The sequence below is a fragment of the Protomyctophum parallelum genome (genome assembly GCF_964188405.1).
Source record: "Protomyctophum parallelum genome assembly, chromosome: 10".
Classification (NCBI taxonomy): domain Eukaryota; kingdom Metazoa; phylum Chordata; class Actinopteri; order Myctophiformes; family Myctophidae; genus Protomyctophum; species Protomyctophum parallelum.
The window spans coordinates 21,163,536-21,178,437 of NC_139704.1; the positions used below are offsets into that span (position 1 = coordinate 21,163,536).

At 44.5% G+C, this 14,902-nt stretch overlaps 2 protein-coding genes across 4 annotated transcripts in view; one reads left to right on the plus strand and one right to left on the minus strand.

Annotated features, from left to right (window-relative positions):
* The first annotated feature begins 421 nt into the window (after nucleotides 1–421).
* nolc1 (nucleolar and coiled-body phosphoprotein 1) lies at nucleotides 422–9,368 on the plus strand. 3 transcript variants are annotated; one of them, XM_083774269.1, is made up of 13 exons: nucleotides 422–546; nucleotides 927–982; nucleotides 1,545–1,696; nucleotides 1,816–1,931; nucleotides 2,041–2,152; nucleotides 2,438–2,532; nucleotides 3,469–3,580; nucleotides 4,115–4,213; nucleotides 4,322–4,555; nucleotides 5,320–7,176; nucleotides 7,394–7,503; nucleotides 7,642–7,722; nucleotides 7,851–9,368. In XM_083774269.1, the coding sequence occupies exons 1-13, from the start codon at nucleotides 436–438 to the stop codon at nucleotides 8,007–8,009; spliced, it is 3,294 nt and encodes a 1,097-aa protein (XP_083630395.1). In that variant the 5' UTR covers nucleotides 422–435; the 3' UTR covers nucleotides 8,010–9,368. The 3 variants fall into 3 exon arrangements, with proteins under 3 accessions (XP_083630395.1, XP_083630396.1, XP_083630397.1); XM_083774270.1 differs by having other exon boundaries at nucleotides 1,819–1,931; XM_083774271.1 differs by having other exon boundaries at nucleotides 7,662–7,722; nucleotides 7,851–7,985.
* Nucleotides 9,369–11,183: 1,815 nt separating this feature from the next.
* micu1 (mitochondrial calcium uptake 1) overlaps nucleotides 11,184–14,902 on the minus strand; it is a 54,792-nt gene continuing 51,073 nt past the window's right edge. Inside the window, exons 11-12 of the mRNA XM_083774272.1 lie at nucleotides 13,204–13,293; nucleotides 11,184–13,012 (exon numbers count right to left, since the gene is read on the minus strand). Of these exons, the coding sequence (XP_083630398.1) occupies nucleotides 12,849–13,012; nucleotides 13,204–13,293 (254 nt within the window). The 3' untranslated portion in view covers nucleotides 11,184–12,848. The remainder of the gene's footprint in view (nucleotides 13,013–13,203; nucleotides 13,294–14,902) is intronic.

Genomic DNA, 14,902 nt, shown 5'->3' on the forward strand with positions numbered 1-14,902 from the left:
AGAGCCCGCCTAGCGTCTACAGCATCCGTCCATTTCCACACATATAATGCACGTGCACACACGCGCGGTTTCCGTATCCGACAGGATACGCAAACGGCAGAGTGAGTTGATCGGCTCAGTCTAGCGGAACGACCATAGACATATATACGACCGAAATAAAGCATTATAGAACAATATGTAAAGCGTTGACAACGCAACCCAGACTTATAAGACATAATGTGTGTGTGTGTGTGTGTGTGTGTGTGTGTGTGTGTGTGTGTGGGGGGGGGGGACATCTCTAAAAGCAGAAATATGTCATGAAACAAAAAAAAAACACATTTACAGTATGATGATGATGTGGTTATTGTGCGCCGCCTGTTTCGCTGTTCAGCAACACGCCCACCGCGCCCACATGTGACCGAACACGAACCGTCGCGTTTCGAGCGTGGTGTGAAAATGGCGGAGCAAAATGCAGTGCCCAGTGATCTGTTCAAGCACGTTTATTCCTTTTTACTGGAGAACAAGTTCGCCAAGGCTGCCCAGCAGTTCATCAAGCAGGCTAAAGTGGTGAGAGGATCGTTGTGCGCGTGTGTCTCTAATCTACAGCTGCTCTGTCGCTAAGTTTAGGTTGTTTAACTATACTGATCTGCCTCTGACTCACACGAGGAGGGATTCGTGTGTCGTACAACGGTGTCGCTTGCTCACAATGCCAGATCTAGCTTATATGTGTTGTATTTAATTGTTGGCTTGTCTTTAGGTCATTTGTATTGCAGCCGCTAGTTGTCCAGTTTGAATTAATGATGTCTCTACACACTTATCAGCTCGGATCATATTGATGCCTTGAACCCCGGATATGTGCCAGCCAGATGTCGTAATCGACATCAAGACAAAAGTACAATTATTTGATTTTCAGGGTTCATGATTTATTGCAATATGTGTTTCCCCAGAATCCACAAGATCAAAATGAAGAGAGCCTTGTCGACATGTACAACTTCTGGGTGAAGTGAGTGACTTGTTAACTGCTTGGCACATTTTGTCCAGTGGGGCGACCACTGGACCCCCCTCTTTTCTTTTTCTTTTTTTGGGGGGGGGGTTACGTAATGTTAACACTGACCCCTGCAGCTATTTTCTTTTAGGGTGTGATGTATTGATACACATGACAACAATTTACTGTACATCAGTATACAGTAAGTTTAAATGTCCAAAGTAACCCCCCCCCGCACACACACACACACACACACACACACACACACACACACACACACACACACTAACATGTACACCCAACAGGGCAATATGGCAAAAAATACGATTATCATGATACATTTTTCCATCTGTTTATGACGATATATATATAATATATCCTTGCTCATTTTGATCACTTTCCATAAGGGGCAAAAGACAATGTGTCTGTTTGGAAAATATTCATTTCCTCCTGGTTGGGTTAGCACCAACCATCTAACTGTGCTGCATCACTATCAAGATCGTTTTATCGCCCAGCTCTACACGCCCTACGTTTAATTGGTACTGGTAGTGCTTCTGACATTAGGAACATTTCTTCCCAGGTCGCCCGAAAATAAGAAACGAAAAGCTGAAGATACCAATGGTCCATCTGAAGATCCCAGTGGTCCAACTTCTGCCAAAAAGGCAAAGACCAACGCAGATAGCTCTGGCAGTGAGGAGTCAAGCAGCGAGGCAGAAGATACTGCGCCTGCAGGTATGTCTATGGTTCATCTAATCGACACCTTGAATTAGAACAAGATGTGATGTTAAATCCACTGCAAACATTTGTAACTTTAGTATCGGATGCTTTCATGTCAATGATTGACCTTCCAGCAGCCACGGTTGCACCTGCTAAGGTAGCACCGGCTAAGGCAGCAGCTGCTAAAGCATCTAGCAGCAGCGAGGACTCCAGTGAAGATGAAGCAGTGACTGTCAAGGCTCCAGCAAAGGTTGGGGGGAGGGGGGTAATCAAATAATAAAACATTCTGACAATGCAGAGTTATCACATTGTCACTTTGTGTCTGTTCCACTGTTAAAAAAAGTATTTTCTGAACGCAGGTTCCAGTGAAACCTGCAGCTGCAGCACCGACGAGGAAAAAGGATGCCAGCTCTAGCAGTGAAGAATCGGATTCAGAGGATGAAAAGACAGCAGCCAAAGTTGCTGCACCTAGTGAGTTTATTATGGACAAACTATTTGCATAAAATGTAAATGACAATATCATTAATGATTTAAATAAGAGCTCAACACAAGGCTCAGGTGTGAGTTGGTATGGATGGAGATAGTTTCTGGTCCTAAAACACCTACAGTATATGGACAGGGAGGGGTATGTTCATTTAAAAAAAGTTTTTAAGTTTTAAAGTGAACACGTTGTGTGGACATGGATGGACGACGTGGTGTCAGTCATATTGATGTCACATCCTTGTGTATCTTACATGCTAATGCTCTGATCTCTAGAACCTAAGGCACCTGCTGTCTCCACCAAAGCTGCAGCTCAGAAGAAAGAGAGCAGCAGCAGTGAGGACAGTTCTGATGATGAAGATGCAGCAAAGGTACATCTAAAACCTCAATTATATGTTTTTGCACGATTGTCTCTCTCGCCGCTGTACTGATCCCCAGCTGAAAAACCTGACAAATGAGTTTTGGCATATAGCTAATTATAAATTAGACTACAGATCAGGCCCTGTCTGAATTCCTACACTGCATACTACTTGTCATTTAAAAAAAAAAAACACTTATCTGGAGACAGTCAAACTGAAATATTTGATTGTTCATGGTCTCTTCTTAGAAATGGAGAACAGAACCTGCTGCTGCAACAAGTGTATTGTTAAGGCATGTGAAACTAATAAATAAACTAATAGTTGTTTTATTTTATAAATGCAAGAGAACCACTAAAATTCTAGTGAAACATAGCATTCAAAGACTAATGGAAAGAGAACTAACTATATGTTCATCCTACCTGTTGCTGAGACCGTTATTGGAGAGGGCCTTCAGTGGACGAGGTTCTCCATTAGGGAAACCTGTAGCTGGTAGATAGGAGGGAGTCACTTGAGTCTGAAGTCTAGTCAGATACTCCCTTCCTACTTCCAATATTATGCTTATACCAATGCTCTTCGTTATACGTCGCTTTATATAAGGCGATGTCATGCTGTGACGTCACGCTGTCATCAGTTTCCAGACAATACTACCTGATGTCATCAATGCAAAGCTGTTGTCTTATCTCTTCACATCCTATTTATTCTACTATGATGGCTGATGGGGACCTCGCTGCCTGTCATTCTCGCTCAACATGTATAAAAGTATAATGACCATTCTTAAGGTTGGGTTAAAATCTCTATTTGGACGTTATAGCCTGGACTGTTGGCTATTGTACATTAATTATAAAAATAATTGCCAATATAGCCATTATCACTCCCCATGGCTACCCGTTGCCTACCAGACCATATTATGTAGAACTTTTGCTTGATAACCTGATGTCTTCCCGGTAGGCTCCAGTGAAACCCCCCACTGCTCCCGCTAAGACCACGGCCGTCGCCAAATCTAGCAGTGAGGACTCGTCTTCAGATGAGGAAGATGCTCCTCCCAGCAAAAAACCCAAAGGTGTGTTTAAGTGGGTGCAACAGTAAATTGATTATCATTTAAAAAATGTATCGTATTCAAACCTTTTGTGGATTTTATTTTGTAAATGAATACTACTACATAAAAAAAATAGAAACTACATACTACTACAGCGTCACAAAAAAGTATCGGATCCACAAGCTCTAAGCGTGGCGTTTCAGCTTGTAGATCTGATTTCTGTTTTTGAATTTGAATACTGAAAAGTAACAGTTGTGGGTATATGAAGTTTCCAACCAACACATATATTTAAGATATTGCTTGATGCTGTAAAATGGGGCTTAACTTGGTTTATCAGACTAATCGTAGTCCAGATTTCTTTCCATATTGTGATTTGTAGATGTATACTCATAGTCAAAAAAGAAAAAAACTAAATTATTCTATTACTTGAAAAAGTAATCGATAGAGTATTCTCTGAGAAAATAATTGATGGTCACAGCCTACACTACATGTGTTCCTTCACATGTTTGTATGATATATGAACCACTGTGCTGATAAGCTTCCCTGCTTTCATGACAGGAGCTTATAGTGCCGTTCCACCTCCTGCTCCAGCACCTGCCCCTGTGACGACCACCCCAGCCGCTGCAAAGAAGCAAGAGTCCAGTTCTGACAGCTCGGGTAAAGATGAATGTTTCAGCTGCAGTCATTGGCACCTTATGTATTATGCATTCTCCAACACGAGCTGAGGTAGGTTAACAAGCTAATGCTGTGTGTGCCTCTCTTCAGATTCAAGCTCTGATGAGGAGGAAAATAATCCTGCAGCTAAGGTCACTCCAGCTGCAGCAACCCCAGCTAAGGTCACTCCAGCTGCAGTAATCCCATCCAAGGCTGCAGCTGCTGATGACTCCTCATCGGAAGACTCTAGCTCTGAGGATGAGGAAAAGGTGCCTGAGAAGCCTGCAGTCAAAGCTGCACCAGTCAAGACACCCCCAGCCAAAAAAGATGATTCCTCAAGTTCAGGTGAGAGAGCAAAATATGAGGACTTAACAGTTATAATATCATCATTAGTTATATTAGTTGCTGCCAACCCCTATGGTTGGCCTTGGGAAGGGTATAGACAACCACATGTCTCCTCCAATAGGGTTGCGAGTCTCTTTTCACCTGACATTGAGGAGGAGCACATCTCTGACATCACGGAGAGGGAGTAATGCATGCAAAAAAAACAATGAGGAGTTTGACTGGGAGGGAGTAACAATGTAGCGATCGGATATCACACCACTGCAACTATTCATGTCCACCCTGCATTCAAAACAAAAACACTGAGGACGAAGGAGGAAAGGCTTGAGGCGCGTTGGTAGACTCCCTTTATTCCAAACTGACGAGTTTGACTGGGAGGGAGTAATTTAGTCACCCAGTTCATTTTATTTGGGTTGTCCCTGTTGAGCACCTATGAGCCCTTCTACCTTCGTGCAGGACTTCTCTCTCTTTTTCTTCTATAATTTTTATCCCACGATTTTGCAATCCATTTTTTTTCACCCATTGTCAATTATCTAATGTAATCCTGGGCGCTACACTTCCTCTGCCAACCGGGGGGCGCAGCGGACTGACCTCATGCTTCCTTCTCTGCATGAGGAGTCCAAGCTGAAGGAAGTTTAGAGACCAGGATTACTGCATGTTATTTGTGAGGGTACCTACCCTAGGGGACACGGGGAGAATATGCAAACTCCACACAGGACTTCTCTTTACCTTGTTTGTATTCTCTATTCTTCATAAATCTATTCCAGACTCTGATAGCAGTTCTGAAGACGAGGCCCCTGCGAAATCTGTAGTTAAGCCTGTTACTGTAGTTCAACCTGTTGCCACGTCAACGCCAGCGGCTGCTTCTACCCCCAAACCCCCACAGAGCAGCTCTGAATCAGACGACTCCTCTGAAGATGAAGCCCCACCCAAGACCAAGCCTGCGGCCACACCTACACCTGCCTCCAAGCCTGCTACACCTGCCTCCACCCCTAAACCTCCAGCCAAGACGGCAGAGAGCAGCTCTGAGTCCTCCTCTGAAGATGAAGAAGAGCCGGCCGCTGCTAAGCCAGCCTCCAAGCCTGCTACACCTGCTGTTGCTGCAGAGAGCAGCTCTGACTCGTCCTCTGAAGAGGACGACGAGCCGGCCAAGGCCAAGCCAGCAGCATCTAAACCAGCCGCACAGGCTCCCACTCCTGCTACCCCTGTGGCTAAGCCTGCTAGTGCAGCAGAGAGCAGCTCTGATTCTTCCTCGGATGAAGAGGAGGAACCAGCCAAGCCGACCGCAGCTAAACCAGCTCCCCAGGCCTCCAAGCCTGCAGCTAAACCTGCGGCAGAGAGCACCTCTGACAGTGACGAAAAAGATATATGTGTTGGCACGACCGCATCTGTCCAGGTAATTTTTGCCCCAGCAAAGGAGACAGAAAAGAGCAGTTCTGACTCCTCAGACAGCTCTGATTCTGACACAGAGGCTAAGACCACCCCTGCTAAGCCAGCAGTCAACAATGGTAAGGCTGCCACACCTAAAGCTGCCACCCCAGCAGCCAAGGCCCTGGCCAAGAAGGCTGAGTCCTCATCTAGTGACAGTAGCTCTGACGAGGAAGAGGAGGCAAGTAAAAAGTCTGTGAAACCCACGACAGCAGCCGCAACACCCAAGACCACCCCAGCCAAGAAGGCAGAGTCGTCATCTAGTGACAGTAGTTCTGACGAGGAAGAGGAGGCCACTAAGAAGCCTGTGAAACCCACGACAGCGGCCGCAACACCCAAGACCACCCCAGCCAAGAAGGCTGAGTCCTCATCTAGTGACAGTAGCTCAGACGAGGAAGAGGAGGCCAGTAAGAAACCTGCAAAACCGTCTACAACTCCTAAGACTACTCCAGCCACAACACCCAAGACCACCCCAGCCAAGAAGGCTGAGTCCTCATCTAGTGACAGTAGCTCAGACGAGGAAGAGGAGGCCAGTAAGAAACCTGGAAAACCGGCTACCACTCCTAAGACTACTCCAGCCGCAACACCCAAGACCACCCCAGCCAAGAAGGCAGAGTCGTCATCTAGTGACAGTAGCTCAGACGAGGAAGAGGAGGCCAGTAAGAAACCTGCAAAGTCGGCTACCACTTCTAAGACTACTCCAGCCGCAACACCCAAGACCACCCCAGCCAAGAAGGCAGAGTCGTCATCTAGTGACAGTAGCTCAGACGAGGAAGAGGAGGCAAGTAAAAAGTCTGTGAAACCCACAACAGCGGCCGCAACACCCAAGACCACGACACCCAAGACCACCCCAGCCAAGAAGGCTGAGTCCTCATCTAGTGACAGTAGTTCTGACGAGGAAGAGGAGGCCACTAAGAAGCCTGTGAAACCCGCTACCCCGGCCACAACTCCTAAGACTACTCCAGCCACGACACCCAAGACCGTCCCAGCCAAGAAGGCAGAGTCCTCATCTAGCGACAGTAGCTCCGACGAGGAAGAGGCAGCGGCCAGTAAGAAGTCTGTGAAACCTGCTGCCCCAGCCACAATACCCAAGACCACCCCAGCTAAAAAGGCTGAGTCCTCGTCTAGTGACAGTAGCTCGGATGAGGAAGAGAAACCTAAAGCTCCCACAGCACCCACCACCCCCACAACAAATGGTAAACTATTAAACACATTGAATCTGTTGTTGGGTATTTACAAAGGAAATACAATGTGGTTATAGCGAGACGGTATATGGAGTCTCTAAAAAATGACCATTATTTAAAAGGCCATGCTGTTTGTTTCTCCCCTGTTTGTATTGCCCTTTTCAAGCCCAGTAAATACATTTCACTGCACGTCTGACACTGCAGGTCTTTACCCTCTTGATTTGCACAGGTACAAATGGCAACGAAGACTCGCCTGAGGATGAAGTTGAAGTGAAGACACCAAAGGGGAATAAAAACAAGCTCGCCACGCCACAAACGTTTCCGAAAGCCAATCCGAAGGTAAGCCCTTCTCGGACCATTAAAACATATTAAATCAATGTTTTAATCGGCTCTGGGAACCCAAAATTGCTTCAGTAATTGCTGGCCTTCTGAACCAGCAGACTTGCATGCAACCTTTTCTATCTATTTGCCACACAGTATAATGTACCATTCCGTAGAGTAAGGGAGGAGGAGGTCGACGTGAACCAGCGTCTCGCAGACAACTCATTTGAAGCCAAGGTGAGCCCTTTTCCAGTCCCCTAGAGAGCCCCAAATCCCTGTTCTAGTAGTTCACTATCAAAAGAAGTAGAAGTGAATGTTTAGTATGGACATTTCCATCCATAGCAATGCTGTGCTTGTCCTTCCAGCGTGGAGCCACTGGTGATTGGGGTTCGAAAGCCAACGACTCACTCAAGTTCACCAAGGGCAAGTCGTTCCGCCACGAAAAGACGAAGAAGAAGCGAGGAAGCTACCGGGGAGGCGCAATCTCTACTACAATCAATTCAATTAAGTTTGACAGTGACTGAGAGCCCTTTTTACAACTTCCTAACTGGAATAGGACTGTTGGAGTGTTACTCCTCTTTTTAGTCCCCACAGACTATTTCCCTTAAAAGAGTAGTTCACCAAAAAATAATGTACTTATTTTCTATCAATTCCACACCCCAATGAAGCCTTCAATTCATGGAGATAGTTTTGTGTATTTGTTGCATTCTTAAGCAAATAATCCTACCAATAATGTGTGACTGGCGGATTGTCACACATTGGCTTAGGACATCTCCATAAATTCAAGGCTTCATGGGGTATGGAATTTATATAAATTGTGTCTTTTTATTTTGGGTGAACTACTCCTTTAAATATCATCACCACCCTGACTGAGGAATGTGTTCCCAGAGCCGAGCAGGGATGATGTCATCAGTTGCTTCTAGTTGATAATGGAGATTAGTCCATTGAGTTCTCATTTTAAGCCAACAGTGTAGTGTAGGATAAGGCTGCCTAGAAGAGTTGTCTTCTACCATGCCTTCCTCCAGATAGCATCACAAGTTGAAATGGTCCATTCGCTGCACTCATGTTAGCCACTAGGTGGCTGTAAACCACCAATTACCGTTAACCTGGCAGTTATGTTTTGGGTCCCTCTGTTGCTTGTTCGGATATTGAAAAAACTGTAGTTTCCAGTTCTGTTGAGTTTCTTTCATTATGCATTGTGACATAATGAATTGGTTAGTTTTTTTATTTGTATACGAATTTTGATCTACAGTATTGTGAAAGGTCTTAGTTAAAAAAATTGAAGATGCTTGTTTTCTTGTCGAGTTTGGGTAATTGGGGTGTCATTCGTTTGTTTTCCTTTTAATTGTGAGGAGGAGACCGTAGGCATTGTCTCTGAAAGTACATGTGAACACTTTGGGTTTTATAAGTATTTATTGAACAGTTTTAGTCCATCTCAACATCCATATCTTTTCCATGTAAGGCCTCACTCACACTGTTGCAACATGCATACAACATTTGTCTTGTCCGTGTTTAATGGCCGCTCCCAATGCATTTCCAATGGAAGTCACATGGTTTGATGCGGGGGAGGGGCCCCACACAGCCATCAAACATGTTTTGTCAAACCATGTGACTTCCATTGGCCATTAAACACGGACAAGACAAATGTTGCAACAGTGTGAATGAGGCCTATCTCTTCAAGCCATCTTGTTTTGTGAGACCATTAGTTACGGTTTGCTTTATCACCAGTGTAGAGTTGACAGCCGAGACTACCTCTCCTCCACACACACCTCAAAGTTGTTTTAATTGTATCAATTTCAGTTGAATTCTACTGTAATGTACCCCCTTTTTTCTTTTTCTTATCAAGTACTTTTGATCTACTTAAATAAAGCTTTAAAAGGGTACCATAGTTCCTTTTTCTGATTAGCCAGTTCTAGGTCAGTGGTTATATTTTTATGTGAAGGACCCCCACATGTATTCTATATGCAGTTGGCTGTGGACTCACTATGACGAGCAGATTTGTCAGTTTTGCTCAAGCGTTGACCCATTAAAACCGGGAAAGCATCGGTGTCATTTTAGATCATGTATATAGCAACATGTCTTCTCAGAAAATGTAGCATTTATAACGTTTAATAAAAAGCAGATGTACAGCTCAGTCACTTTGTGCCACTGCACTGTGAGCTTGTATCGAGTTTTGAAACTATCTTAAGCGTGGGAGGTTCTGTGGCCATCATTTTGGTGGGTCCTTGACAAGTTTGGGAGCTACTGATTTAATTAGGCATATGTAGGACTGGGTGTTTCTCATTTAGCCGAGGACCCCCTGGAACCCTCAGAGACCACATTAACAACCAGTGTTCTATCTGGAGAAACCGCCACAATACTGTTAAGAGCCACTTGATGGCAGTCAGACCACTCTGCTGAAGCTGCATGGCCACAGCACATCTCTTGAGCTCTCACTTGCCATTTCACCTGATGTCACAGGACAGACTTAAGGTCATTCGGTGTCTATAAATAATCGGCCAAGACTGTAATGTGCAAAAGTCATTGTGGTTTCATGTGACCAGATACAAAATGACAAGCTGTCCTGATTGAGAGGCAAATGTAGCTTAGGAGGCAGATATCTGTAATGGGATGTGGTTTGGTATGCAGCCTGCATGGCCCAGTAGACTCAGACAAACACGCTAGCACTGCACTAGGGTTGTCCCGATCAGATCGGGTGATTGGAAATTGGAGCCGATCACGTCATTTTTCAAATGATCGGAATTGGATCTGGAGCCAAAAAACGTTTGTGCATAAACGTGTTATATAAAATATAAATATCGGATCGGGAAAAATCTGATGTTCAAAATCAAATGATCGGAAATCGAATCGGGAGCAAAAAAAAACATGATCAGGATATCCCTACACAGTACACACTGCACCCTACAGTATATCACACGGATTTAACAATCTGGGGAGTCCCACGAGTACATTAGATAATTGACACTGGGTGAAAAAGAAATGGGTTGCAAAATTGTGGGATTTCAAGTATAAAATAGAGCTTACGTTCCAATTCTATTGGCCAGTAAAGTATTTGAATGTTACGTGTCTGTCCTGGCACAAACTCTGGGAACTCTGATGAAAGACATTTCAACCTAATCTCATCCCCATCCCTCCTTTCCTCAGCACCATTACCATCCATCAGTCACTGTGTGTGTGTGTGGGGGGGGGGGGGTGTTTGTTCTCAGGTCACTGCAGTAGTCTGTGTGCACGAAGAGCAGCAGGACAATTCATTAATGGCAACAGAGCCTGCCCACGCTGTCCATTTCAATTACAGAAAACCGCTGACTATTGCTGCTCACACACAGCGTGTGTGCGCGTGCGCGCACACACATGGAATCTTACTCAAAACGGTTCCTGCTCTTTTCATGCCACACAATGACAAATTACTTCTTACAGCCTCAGATTAGTCTCCATAATCTCACATTGTGCATCCTGGCAGCCAAACATTGGTTTTATATAAATGAAATGTGTATATTATTATTATTATATTATTTTATTTGTACAGCCCTCTCTTTGCTTTAGGTTGAAATGTCTTTATTTCTCTCAAATTATTCCCGTGGAAATAATTTTGTATATTTCTTTAGTGTATCGACTGATTTCTTTATTTTATTGCACCTGCCATGATGATAAAGGAACTGAATTGGCACAAATCAATTCAACCACATTATGTAACAGTTTTATTAAAAACATTTAATATTGCAATTGTTTTATTATATATCCATCTTATATAAAGTCATTCAATAAGTAACACTCATAATACACACTGTGTAGAGCAAGGCGCAGTGGATCCGTTTGTGACCAAATGAAAGAGACACTAGACCTGAAGACAGCGCTGAACCAAAGGTCAGGAAGAAAGACTCACTAATGCCTAATTTATGCTCCTTGGCATGACAGTGTAGCTCAGAGAAAATAGCAGAGCAGTATCCACAGAGCAGAATCCGTCCTATAGGTTGGCTATTTTAAGTACGAATCGTGCTTAACAAGATTAGCAGCTGCCGTCTCACTCTGCTCCAACACACAATTTAGAGAAGGTCCTATCCTAACCGGGCCTTAAGTAATATAGAATGGAACATGCTGTGGTACATATACAGTTGAAGGTCACGCAATATTGAATTAGCTAAATCACATTAACTGCGGTTATTTAAAAAAAAGTGCTGCTTTTAGCATGGGTGTTTGCTGGCCTGCTTAGCGAACAAAATTCCCTCACAGAATGTCAAAAATAAATATACCAGAAAGTACTCACAGTGCCTTTGACAGGCAACACACACCTGCACTACAATTTTTTTAGTGTCAATTTAAAACTGCAATCAGGAATTTCTATTTTGTGAATAAAATGATTCACAGGTATTTTGACTAATCTGTATGGTAGAGTATGTTACAATATAGCCTTGATACCCAGGCTTTCATTTCGTCTGCGCGAAAAATGAAAGCCTGGATTTACGCATGGGCTGCACTGGTCTAAAAGTGGGAGTCAACCCTTCCGCGTAGGCGTCGCTCCAAATTACGTGACGTCAGGGCTCTGAGCGGTGTGCACACCTCAAAATAACACCGTGAGGAAATCATTACCAGTGGAACTTCAAACGAGGCTATGCGAGGAAAATGAGGAGAATGGCTGAATAACCCACCACACCGTCTAAGATAAAAACCAACGTGTGCCGACTCTGTGGAAATAACTTTGACAGTCCGTTAGAATGGTATACTCCAGCAACCAGTGGTTTCTTCTGGTCGACACAATACCAGTGCTGCACTGGGGGGAGGGGGGGAGAGACCGGGGCTGACGGACAGATCGGTGAACCAATCAGGGTGCTCGTTTTTCTGAGCCGCGGCCCTCCCATCTAGGCCAGAAATGTCTAGTGCTAGCTCAGGCTAGTTACAATATAACTAAATGTGCTTCAGCGGTTGGAGGTGGACTCCCGGGTCTTATTGAGAAATGTAGAAATTCAGTACTCACGTAGGAACACTGGCATCTCCCCTGGCTAAGGTTTGAAACCCGGGAAGGACTTACATTTTAGGGATTGCAGCTTTAAATCTGAGCATGTAAACCATTTTTACACACATTAATTACTAGTGACTTGTGAGGAACTCAGGATTTTACATTCTTCTCAGGATGTGCTCCCCCAGCAAAAACGTGTTTGAATCGCTGTGTTTGCAAAGCTCTAAACCACAATGACATGCGTGCATATTGATTATGCTTATTATCAGAATTGCAGTCTTGATGACTTCCTTGCATTCACTCCAAGTGCAGGAGATAGGAGGATGCCTTTGGCAGTAGTTGTGAATTCTGATTTATCCCACATTCAGCCATTCACAGAACACACACACACTCACACGCACACACGCCTCTACTGAGTCTTGGGCGTGGCAAAGTCCCAAGCCGTGTCCTGGGCACACTTCCACATGGCGCGCACCAGCCGAGTGAAGCCCATGTCCTTGGGTTTCTCCAGCCCACGCATCAACCGCTGCTTCATAATGGCGATGAACTCCTTATTACTCAGCTCTCCGTTCCCTGAGGACGATGGCGGGATGCCAGGGTGGGGTGGGTAGTGCGAAGGAGAGGGGAGGGGGGGAAATTATGATGAAATGATGAGAAAGGACGTTAAGTAAAGAGGATCAGATGAAGAGGAATGTCAGCTGCCGTGCGCCGATTGGCTGTCGCGACAACCTTGTGTTAGTATGACTGCCCCGTTGGCCACTTACCGTCACAGTCGAAGAGAGCGAAGACCACGTCGCACACGTGGTCCGACAGCTCCACCTTAGCCACGGTGCGAGCTACCTGCTTCATAGTGGCTGGAGAGAGAGAGAGAGAGAGAGAGAGAGAGAGAGAGAGAGAGAGAGACAGAGAGACAGAGAGAGAGAGACAAACAGAGAGAGACAGACAGAGATATTTACCATTTGCACTGAGTAATACACCATTAAGACCTGGAACGCATTCAACTTTAACTATTGAAATATAGCAGATATACAAGCTCATAGTGACAAGCTTGTAGATCTGTTAAAAAAATTATGTGAAAATGTGTGCATCTTTGAATATAATTATGTTATATTATAATAACGTTTTTAACTTAAATCTTTACTTCCCTAGAACCAAAATATTTCGAGATACAAAATACATTTTGTGGGAGTCCTTGACATGAAAAGGTTTGAGAACCACCAACATAGAAACGTGATTTAGAAGATATTTGTAGAATCCCGTCTCAGGTCTTAATGGGTTAATGCAGGACATGCACGAACAGGAGCTGGCTCAAAAATGACCTGTTCAGAGGACATTGTGTACAAGTCAAGCTGCTTGGAATAAATAGCAGACAGAGCTTCCCCCGGCCAGGGAGCCTATCTGATGAATGTGAGAAAGGACCTCTCCTCTCCTGCAGGAGGAGACAGCACTGGGGCAGGAGCCAAACCACCTGAGAGGATTAAATAGGGAAGTCGAGTGAAATGGAGAAAGAGAGGAAGAGAGACGGACCACCAGGGTCATATAACAGAAGAAAGTCAAAAACAGAGAGATGAAAAAAGCTCCATCATAAGCAATGATTATTGAACTACAAAATAAAGGGGAGAGGAGAGGAGGAGGCAGGGTGAAATACGGTGAGCATGAAAAACGACACTGGGCTGCCTGATGGAAAGGGCTGGGTGCTGAGAAAATAGTCCCAGTAGATAAGGCGACACGTGGAAAGCAGTGCGTCACTCCATACAGAATCGCATAACACTCGCATAACCAAAATGCTCCCGGTTCACCTGCCATGCCAGGTGGTACCTGGGATCAGGGTCAGGGGTCCGTGAGCCAATTCACTAGTAGTCCACACCACCAGTGTTTTATTTCTGATGTCAAACAAGATCAAACGAAGTCACGCATATCCACAAATCCTTTGAAGGCAGGTGCTGGATCTAAAATGAACGGAGATCAAAAAGCAAGAAAGGACGGCACACTGTAGCTCCGAATGGCAATGTTTATGACCATTTATGTATCTGTAGAACACTGCCCTCAGTCCACGCTGCCATCTCTCACTATTGTTTTGGGTAGCTGGCCTACTTGACATTAAAAATCATTGTGCGTGACTCGTTAAGACCCCCAATCAGTTCAGCACCTCAACGACGTGCTAAATGTTAATATTTTAACAACAACATTCATGGCCACAACAAACCTGTAACAGAATACTACGAAAACATTCCTGCTTCTTTTCAGTAGGCACAATAGAACAAGACCTAATGTAATGGCTCGAAAAGTGAGATTCAGATTAATTTCCAAGTCTTCACTGAGCACAATTGGAGCTATAAATATTCATATTCATTCAAAAATTCCCAGCTGGTAGCTCATTTCACTGACGGCGATGAGGAATGTGTACCGAAACTTGCTTACCTGTGCGACACTTTCAGCCTGCTCAATTAACTAAATCTGTCA

Coding starts and splice junctions, on each gene's coding strand:
- nolc1 (XM_083774269.1), top strand. CDS start 436: ATGGCGGAGCAAAATGCAGTGCCCAGTGATCTGTTCAAGCACGTTTAT. Junction 1,697..1,815: donor AGAAGATACTGCGCCTGCAG/GTATGTCTATGG, acceptor TTGACCTTCCAG/CAGCCACGGTTGCACCTGCT. Junction 2,153..2,437: donor AGCCAAAGTTGCTGCACCTA/GTGAGTTTATTA, acceptor TCTGATCTCTAG/AACCTAAGGCACCTGCTGTC.